This window comes from Hermetia illucens, chromosome 3 (assembly GCF_905115235.1).
Source record: "Hermetia illucens chromosome 3, iHerIll2.2.curated.20191125, whole genome shotgun sequence".
Lineage (NCBI taxonomy): Eukaryota > Metazoa > Arthropoda > Insecta > Diptera > Stratiomyidae > Hermetia > Hermetia illucens.
Genome location: NC_051851.1, coordinates 2,197,575 through 2,207,873, shown reverse-complemented (window position 1 = coordinate 2,207,873; position 10,299 = coordinate 2,197,575). Strand labels below are relative to the sequence as shown.

Sequence of the window (10,299 nt, the reverse complement as noted above, 5' to 3'; positions counted from 1 at the left end):
TTATAATTTTAGTCAACTTTTGCGAGTATATTTCAATTTCAATTGTTTCAATCAGTCTATGAAAAAATATCAGTTAGTGCTTCTTCCTTTCGCACGCATACAAATCAGTACGTCGTTGTTCAAAGAGATGAACTTGGCGGCGACAGTCTTGGACAACCTTCCAGTCTGTTTAGATGAAATATATCGAAATGAGACTTAATGATGTACGTATGTGGATAATAACTTACCAATATCGGTAACGACAACTTCATCGCCAATGCCAGCTTCCTTCACAATCTTTCCCCAGGGATTTACTACCATCGAATGCCCCCATTGGACGCAAGGTGAGTTTTCATCACGCGCTGCTGAAATTCCACAAACATATAATTGGAGGTCCAGAGCTCTGCATCGTAGTAAGGTCTCAAAATGGCTTTGTCCTTGGGAGGCTACCAGAGCAAATGGCCAAATTAACATCTCGCAACCTAAAAAGGGCATAGAGTTGGGTGAAGAAGGGGTTGAAAGAATTATTATATGGTAACATACCTTCGTTACGATATACACGGCAGAACTCGTCAAAACGCATATCGTTGCAAATACCAATTCCTACCTTGTGGCCGTCGATATCAACTATAGTGAAATCACTTCCTGGGGCGAATCCATTGGATTCAGTGAAAACAATATCACCTTCAATTGCCGTATCGTAAAGATGAATCTGAAAAACGATGCAGAAATAGAATTTTCCAATTTTTTTTCAAAACAAAGTCCTTAGAAAATAACTAAAGGGGGGGGGGGGGGAGACCATGTTTCCAGCCGTCTGGCGGTTAGAGCCTCATTGTATAATACTATCCTCAGCCCTGCAAAAAATCTAAGATATCAAGTTAACTCACTTTGCGATGTTTCCCAATTAATTTCCCAGCGGGTGACCAAATCGTACTGCAGTTATACACCTTGTTTCCATCCTTTTCCGGAATAGATCCTGCCACTAGATAGATATTCAACTCCTTAGCAAGTGCAGATAAACGCCCACAAGTGGGACCATCTGGAACAGGTTCCGAATAACCGGCAAAGTATTTCGTATCGTAGGGGGTATTGAAGCACTCAGGTAGGGCAACGATCCTAGGTTTCGACTCCTTAACCACTTGACGAACCTTCCCAATTACACGTTCCAAGTTATCATTCTTGTCATCAAAGACAAAGTGCTGGATTAATGCAATTCGTGTTGCTTTAATGAAGAAATTTCAGTAAGTTTTAGATATTTTGAAACGCGTTCTCAGAAGAAATGTTCTATACTCACTCATTTTGTGGCAATGAAGCTGTGCACGTTGGGTTTGAAATCAACGGACTACATTTGATGTTAGTCAGGCGCAGCCTTATATAGGTAGTAAGGTGGTGCAAACCAAAACAATATCAATATAAACACTGATTAAAATGCCAAAGAAGGTCAAGAATTGATAAGACCACGGAGCGGCACATGCAGATGAAATACGAATATGTCAACAGTGGGATCAGGGCAATAGGACATATTTCGAGAGTAGTGATAAATGCATATTTGTATACTATTCGGCATTTTAATTGGGCGACCCCTTTGTGTGCGATTCGCTTGAATCTTTCAGTTCCAGAGCTTTCCACAATTATTGTGAATGCTCTTTGAAATGGGAACAAAAATGATTTCCAATATTTACTATATTTCAAATATAATATAATTTTAATGATAATAATGGAATAGAAATTCTAGCTCATTATATATTAATGATGCATTTGGAGCTAATCCGTGAATGCCATCTTCTTTAAGGTTCATTTTTGATTACTATAAAAAAATAAAAAAAAGTTCGCCTCTGCTTGAACTCATAACTTTTTAAGATTCGCCCTAAAATGGAATTATTTATTTCAAAATAATAATAATAATACGGACTACTATGTCCAAATTCCGGATGATGCATCCAGACTCTGCCGTGGAGCGGATGAACCTCGTGACATCGGAGGTCGGGACGTGGTTTTTTGCTGCGCCCTTATTTTTACAGCATAAAGCAGGCGAGTCCTTTGCACGCAGCTGCATGTAAGGGAAACTGTGGACTGACTTCACTCAACTTGAAGCATCGATCTTTCAATCCTCTGAGTGGGGTGAAGATGGACCAAGATTGGATCGATGAATGAAAGTCGATGGAAATGCACGGTGAATTGTCTTCGGCAGTTATGGCTTGTGTGATGGCTTGTGCTGGGGGGTTCTTTGCTAGAACGGAAGAAATCATGTGTGCCATTCAGGGTGGCGTGGTCGCCACCCGAGCTTATAAAAAGCTCATTATGAAAAAGCGGATGGAGAATGACTAGTGCAGAATGTTTGGTTCGGCGTTAGAGACGTTGGACCGTCTCATTTCTGGCTGCACTGGTATGGCACCAGTGCAATACACGAACAGGCATAATGCTGTATGTAAGTTCATCCATCAAAACCTTGCATACAAGCATCGACTGATTTCGGGGTCCGGTTTACAGATATGAGCCGCCAGCATTACTTGATGGTTCTGCTTACAGCATGTATTTGGACCAGCAAATTCTAACTGATCGGCACATTCCACACAACACGTCTAACGTACTGTTAGTTGACAAGACGGATCACTCAGCGTATATTATTGATGTTGCTATCCTCCATAATAGCAACATTGAACAGAAATACGTGGATAAGAAGGTGAACTATGAGTCACTGGCTCGGGAAATCAAAGAAATTTGGCGTCTCGAGTGGGTGGTTGTAGTTCCCGTAATATTGTCAGCTACAGGTATTATACCTAAATCCCTTACGGCCTCCCTTGATGTCCTGGGACTTTCACACAGTCTGGTTCAAACCATGCAGATATATACCATTCTGCATACGTGCTCCATGTTGCGGAGAGTTCTAGACGGATTCTCCCAATAACCTACCAGCGGCCACCACCACCAGCGTCCCTTTATAAATTAATTAAGTAGGGTCATCCAAGCCTAAATGTTTGGCCTGATTTGACTCAGGTAATCATTTACAGCTGAGTCGACTGGTATCCGACGTTAAACCACGATACAAACCCCACTGCCAACAGTAAGATTTGAACTGCGATTTTCCGTACGACAGCCTTGTACTCTAACCACTCAGCTATCCAGACAGGCACCTGAATCTAAGCGGTAATCAACACCTCTCCCCCCCCCCCCTAAGTCAAGGTGTAACTATCATGCCGAGGGCTAAATGCTCACGGCGGTTAAGATGTGGCCATGAACGGTGAACTCTGGGTACCCGGCGACCCCCTGTTTCAACTAATCTTGTCACGGAAAATAGACACTCTGCCGAGATCGGCTTATTTTCCCCGGTGTAGGCCACGGTAAACAACAGCACTTCGAACGTGAAAATCCAACCCTGAGCGAAAGGGCAACCCTGAACTCTTCGATGAAGAATCTGAATCTAGACTCAGTTTCTCAACTTATTCAAGTGGGTACCAACCCTATTAGGACACAGTCCGTAACAAACGAACCAAACCTCTCCTTCTATCACCACTCCTGACCTCAGGCTCCAATCGGCGCCACCTGCTGAGGCTAAAGTCTTACCTACGGGTAAGCACCTGTCTTTAGGCAGCAAACAACCTCCGACAAACCGCCTTTGGGCAAAACACAACCCCCGGGCTGTGCCAATGTTGAATGAAAAGGATCGTCTGGGTCATCTGCGGCTAAGGGCAAACCAAAGCGATAGCGGTTTTCCGTCGATCCCAACTCTTCTCCTCAAATTCCTGCAAAGAACGCACATTGCATCCTATAGGGTACTATAATCCTGTAATGCACCGTTACGGATTTGAATGAAGTACTCTAACGCACTTCAAGGCACAGATCCAATTGGATTGTTCCGCCAGCGATTATTATTATTATTATAAGAAGTGGGATATGAAAACCCTAACGCGACACTGCCCCTTAAACTACTACATGGAAAAAATCTGAGTGGTGGTCTCGGCCGTGTACAGCCAATTTGAGGGGGAGGAAGAGATGGCCCTACACTTCGTATGCAGCTGCCCCGCCTTCTCAAGCCTCAAACGAAAATACCTTGGTGAGGTTTACTTCAACGAAGAGTCTGCGCATTCTCTGTCTCTGGAGAACGTACTCCAGGCCGATGAATAGGCGATCTCCGGGAATAGTACAATGGACTTAACAAAGGTCTGAGGGCTGGCAGCTGCGGTTCCCATACATTGGATTTTATTTAGAAAAAAAAAACGACCAGAGACGATTTTGTCCAAAGCAAAAGCAACTCATCCTACGGAGCGTGATCGAAAACGGTTACAAAGTGCCATTTGCTCCATTGACATTAGTAAACACGATGTGTGCATGGATTATATTAAATCAAAACACGCCTTGTTCTGACCTGAGCTTCGCTTGTTTGCCACCTTTCTGAGCAGCTTCAATTGTCTGTTGCCCGTGTCGTAATTTACGGTGTTACCCTCCTTCATCTCTTTCGTGCACTCTGGCTGCCGATTCCTTATCCTTACCCAAAATGAAATATAATCTTCCCCCAGATTAAAGTGCAAAGTTGCCAGCAAGATATTCATTATCAATTAAAACTTGCTTCCACCAATTCTTCTCTATTTTACTTTTTTTTCTTCAAATATTCAAACATTGCATAGCCCACACATTAAAAGGAAAACAATAGTCTTTCTTGCTGACAGCATTATCAGTAAAAATAAACAACGAAATATCATTTGAATGCGAAGCATGTGTGAATATAGAGGCTCAAAGTAGATTAAGTGGATGTGGTTAAAAAAGACAAAATTAATTCGTTAGAGCACTTTAAAACTTGAAAAAATCAAAATGAAATACATTATAAAGATACAGGAATGATCTGATTTAGGTATTGCTTCGAAATAAGAATAAAAGTGAACCTATTTCATTTAGGTATGTTCTAATTGAACAATTTATTTGAATGTTACAAATATATAATAATGACCAAATTATTATTTTAATAATTATAAATCTTTATCTACCAAAATCTATAATTCTAAGCCTTCTCACTGCCGTTATTTCACGGAATTATTATAAAACGTATATTGTGACTTAAAGTTCTAAATTCCGACTTTCATTATCTTACTGAAATTATGAACCGAATACCGATTGATCATGGATGTTTTCCTTTATCTTTGTGTTGGCTCGCTGTTTCAGGCTTATCATTTGTACAGGATTAGACCTGATGATAAGAAATTAAATCACATTCTTATTCAAAATTAAATAGGAAAAGATGGGTGAACAGGAGACATACACTGTTTATTGCAGTTTAGTTATCTATCGCCTCCACAGTGGGTCTCTCAAACGAACACGGAACAGCAACCGTAACCACAAGTTAGACTAAGCAGCTCACATTCCAGATCTTCTTTGTTGCCAACCTTTTCTCATATAAAGTTTGTAGACCCTATGAAACTATTGGCACAGCTGCAATTATTTAGTTTGTCTACTACGTTAGTTTTGAAAATTAATGAGCATCATTCGAGAAACTACACTTACCAATAAGGTATTATGCTAAATCCAGTACTCTGTATGTGACACTCCACTAGTTGGTAGCCTGATGACTCAGTTCATTGCTAATTATATTCTTAAGCTTGATAATGTGAACACATTTTTTGTTCCATATTCTTGTTGATGGGTGTTCCTTTAATATAATTAAAAACTCAAGTTCAAGTGATTAATTTACACAAGGTCAAAAATCCGTAGATATGAGGGTGGTGTTGATACTAACAAAAACATTTACAAGTAACGAGAATATGCTCGCTCTGGTTATCAAAATAAATTCATATCATTTCGGGTTCATAATTTATATAGCCACAGTTTGGCAAAAATCCATAGATATGAGGGTGGTGTTGATACTAACAAAAACATTTACAAGTAACGAGAATATGCTCGCTCTGGTTATCAAAATAAATTCATATCATTTCGGGTTCATAATTTATATAGCCACAGTTTGGCCTTGGCTTTCAAAATTTATTGCCTCTAATGATTTTGTATTCCCCGTCAACTGGATTCCCCCACCCTTTGATTGGTTTTCTTTATAGTTGACTATTATAGGGTGTCTTCTGCCGTTCTTTTGTAGATCATAATGGTCCATTGTACTTGACTCCTCCGTCTAACGCAATTTCCAAAATTCGCTTATGTATCACAGGATTTCTGCTAGTGGACGTCTAATGTGATATCTGATACTTCCATAGGCGGGGCACACAAAGGAAGTGTTCCGTGGACTCCGTTTCCTCATATCCTGAACATGTGCCCAACTAGTGAATTATGGCAAGTGGGAATCTCCTCAATATTTCTGCAAGCCTTCCTGATTGTCGACAGGATAAAAGACGGAGTGAAACGCTAGATTTCGTTTTAGAGAATTTCAATTCTACTCCAACCAAGCCTATGGCCAAGAAATGGCGAATTCAATCTAAACGAGCCGACCCTGCTATCGAAGGTGACAAAGCCTACTGAAGAAAAACAAGTCTCGGCATAAGATAAGAGACTTAAGAGTACAAATTCTGCATGGAAACATATTGTTTTTCAGATGTCCAGACAGTTTAAATCGTTTCACATGAATTCCTAATGTGAAGCATAATTCTAACTTCGTAATATGACTCCCAATATGGTCCTCGAAATTGTTACGATGAGAGTCCAGCGTTGCATCACCTTGGCATCAGCACGGTCACCAAGGAAAGTCAACCAACCAAACTCCCCTGACACCGACTGCCCGAGACAATACGTGGAACCGGACGGCACGTGCTGCAGCTAACCCGAATGCTAGCAGTTTGGCGAGATGTGAGTCTAGGCTCTTGGTTTTCACATATTACCTCCCTGTCAGGACACAGAGATTTTATCACGTGCCTTGACTCAGGAGTCAACAAAACTAAACTCACCCGAGGTAAATAACTCTATTAGAGACGTGACGAGGCGGATTGATACCACTGATTATTTTAAAGGAGCTAAAATGTCAAACGGCCTAATAAAGGAGAGGACTAACTCAGAAAAAAAAAACATAACGCGCGAGGAATGAACGGGGTAGGGTAAGCTCTGAGCCGATTCGGGCATCTACGTGGCGAGTGGCCCCCGTCTTCCTTTCTTGGGGAGCAGATGATATGGTGGACCTGCGGCCGCCCACCCAAACCTACTTGTTGGCCTCACGTTGCTTTGAATATAATGGGGGAAACCCTAACTAAACGGGAGGACTGACGCCTTCCTAGGAGGGGTAGAGCCAACCAACTTATATGCAATTCATAATTACTTTAATCTTACATATTCTACCGGATCGAAATTAAAACCAACTTAGTAGCTCCCTTCTGCCCAGTAAACAATATTCAATGTTATCTACTTATTTTTTTTTTTGTTCAATTTATCTGCAGTTTAAAAATATATGTATGAACCTATTTAGTGCTGGTATTTTATGAGTGAATATATTCGACGATTATGATAGATCCATTGATCCTATTTCACTTTTGAAAAACCTAACAACTAGGCATCTTATTACTATGAATATTTCGTAGAGCTAAGAATTAATAAATGACTATACCTTAGAGCTAAGACTTAATAAATGAATATTGCTAAGAGCTAAGAATTAATAAATCTAACTAAAGTCCACCTGATTACTATGATCTCCAATCGATCATGTGTTTGCAAAGGTATTACTCAAGCGATTTTTTTATCTTTTTTTTTTTAATTTCCTGTAATAGAAACACGTGTATAGCTCATACTTCTTCAATACATATCTTTTGTTCATTCGATGATCATTTTTGAGTGATATACACTCGCTAGAAAAAATGTGCGTACACTAAGCAGTTCCTGGTTATTCGTTAGTAAAACACACGAATAAATTAGTTTTATTGTTTGCATATTGCTTGTGGTCTTGCTGCTTTGATAAGGCCACTTTTACGAAATTAGAATTCAAGGAAACTGAAATAAAAAAAGGGTAATAAGAAAAGTCACAAATGTTCAGTAGAAAAAGTCTGCGTACAGCCACATAATTAGGTGATTCCCCGAAATATAAATCCTTGCCATTTGGAGTAAATTGATTGTGAGTTATTGGTTTATGGCTGTGTTTGAAGTGTGAAAAATAATGACGTTTTTTCGTTATTTTGTGTGTATAATTGTTATTATGGAATTGAAGCGAAAAGAGATTTGTGTAAGTGAAAGAAAAGTTATAATAAAATTATGGGAAGAAGGAAAAAGTTTCCGCGAAATAGCCAGGATAGTAGGAAGGCGACATTCATCTATTCAAAGGGTAGTTAACAACTTTAAATCGACGGGAATAATAACATCGAAGCCACGATCTGGTCGCCCATCGAAGTTGTCGATTAGGGAAAGGCGAAGTATTATAGGTTCGGTGAAAAAGAATCCACGAATAACTGCACCACAAATCGCGAAAGATATTGAACTTAAGTTCAACAAAAAAATTTGGGCTGATACTGCACGGAAAACACTCAAGAGAGCTGGTTACCATGGGCGAGTTGCACGTAAGAAACCATTTATTTCATTAACTAATAGGCGAAAACGAATAAAATTTGCGAATAAGTACGTAAACCAATCAAATGAATTCTGGGAAAATGTGCTTTTCTCAGATGAAAGTAAATACTGCATTTTTGGAATAAAAGGAAGAAAAATAGTATGGAGAAAAGCATGTACAGCATTGAATAAAGAAAATTTGATGCCAACGGTAAAGCATGGTGGTGGCGGAATAATGATTTGGGGGTGTATGGCAAGTGGTGGCGTAGGAAATCTGCAATTTATAGAGTCTACCATGGACAAATATGACTACCTAAATATTTTAAAACGTAATTTAAAACAAAGTGCTGAAAATTTACGCCTGGGTGACGAATTTTATTTTATGCATGACAACGACCCTAAGCATACGGCTGAGGTTAATAAGCTGTGGCTATTATAAAATGTTCCCAAACAGTTACATACACCCCCACAATCGCCAGATTTAAATCCCATAGAACATCTGTGGGATTTATTAGAACGCGGAATTCGCCAATACGATATAACTTCAAAGGATATGCTGAAAACTGTATTACAAGAAGAATGGAATAAAATAAGTGTTGAAGAAACATCTAAACTTGTATCTTCTATGCCGAAAAGATTAAAAGAGGTCATAAAAAGAAAAGGGTATCCTACAAGCTACTGATTTGTTTTTCATATTTACTCAAATATAATTTTTTTTAAATATTTGTTTACTGTACGCAGACTTTTTCTACTGAATTATTGCGATTCTTTTAATTTTTGGCTTTATAACCTGGTTTTTGTAAGACTTATAACTTAGTGAATTAAATACACTAAAACTACGGAACTATCTGTAATGTTTGGATAATAAATTCGCCACAAAAATTAGCTTAATTTTTTTTGTTTTACTAAGGAAAAGTATCATACTACTGAGTGTACGCACACTTTTTCTGCCTAGTGTATGTAACTATTTTAGTGACCTTGGACGCCTTTTTACATCGTATTCTTTTTCTAGTAACCCTCGTTTCACACGCCGCAGATAATCAACAACATACTGAAATCGTAGGTCAAAGCCAGAAACAAAATCGAAACATTTTTATTAAATGTTCATAAAGATGTTTGCGGCAAATCAAAATTTTGAATCTATACAGGGAACTGAAGTAAGATTACAACCGGGTAAACCAGACACTGGGAGTCTGTTTAGATTTCAGAGACTTTCGCATTGAATTTCGTCCTAAATTACCTGCTTGTCGGACAGCGTGGCGGTTCGATTAGAAGCAATTTTCCTTTCTCGTTCCTCTTGGCCAATTCCAAGTAAATTCGGAACATCGATGGTACGGGAAACTCACAACAATCATTTCTCAAGAGCAATTCGAAATGTTTCCTCTACGTTCTCTTGCTTAATTACTACGAATTGTTTTAATATCTTCTCCCTTTTCTAGATCCGAAGGCGGTGCTCGATTCAATAGCACGATACACAATATTTGAGCCGAGTTGGGCGGAAAACGAAACAGTCCGAGCTAAGAGAATTTCCCACTGGACAACTGTCGATGATTCCTAATTGTAAAATGTCTCCACAGTAGGGACAATTTTCCCTGATATTTAGTGTCAATTTGTATGAACCCGGTTTACGCGGAAATCGAGATCTCACTTCTTTCGAGGCTACTATCTCTTATTCAACATACAATCAATTCTTATATAGATGTAAATAAATAAGTTTTTCAACGTTTTAAAGAAAACATTCTGTCCACAACCTTCTTTCCCCGCCGCACCCAATTCCCCAGCCATGTAGCGTGGCAAAGCAGACCAAGGCAACCACAGAGATAAATTTCCCTTCCGTGGCCGAAGCATGAAGGTTTAAATTGG

At 39.3% G+C, this 10,299-nt stretch overlaps 1 protein-coding gene across 1 annotated transcript; it reads right to left on the bottom strand.

Moving 5' to 3' along the window:
* On the bottom strand, positions 1-1,426 carry LOC119651334 (omega-amidase NIT2-like). Its single transcript, XM_038054880.1, has 5 exons — positions 1,274-1,426; positions 867-1,201; positions 523-691; positions 228-461; positions 1-165 (listed from the first exon to the last, which is right to left on the bottom strand). The coding sequence occupies exons 1-5, from the start codon at positions 1,275-1,277 to the stop codon at positions 74-76; spliced, it is 834 nt and encodes a 277-aa protein (XP_037910808.1). The 5' UTR covers positions 1,278-1,426; the 3' UTR covers positions 1-73.
* Positions 1,427-10,299: the final 8,873 nt, after the last annotated feature.

What these genes read in the sequence shown, in the direction of transcription:
- LOC119651334 (XM_038054880.1), bottom strand. An exon ending in TAATTGGGAAACATCGCAAA is followed by an intron (nt 692 to 866) that starts GTGAGTTAACTT and finishes ATCGTTTTTCAG; the next exon opens with ATTCATCTTTACGATACGGC. An exon ending in CCGTGTATATCGTAACGAAG is followed by an intron (nt 462 to 522) that starts GTATGTTACCAT and finishes TGCCCTTTTTAG; the next exon opens with GTTGCGAGATGTTAATTTGG.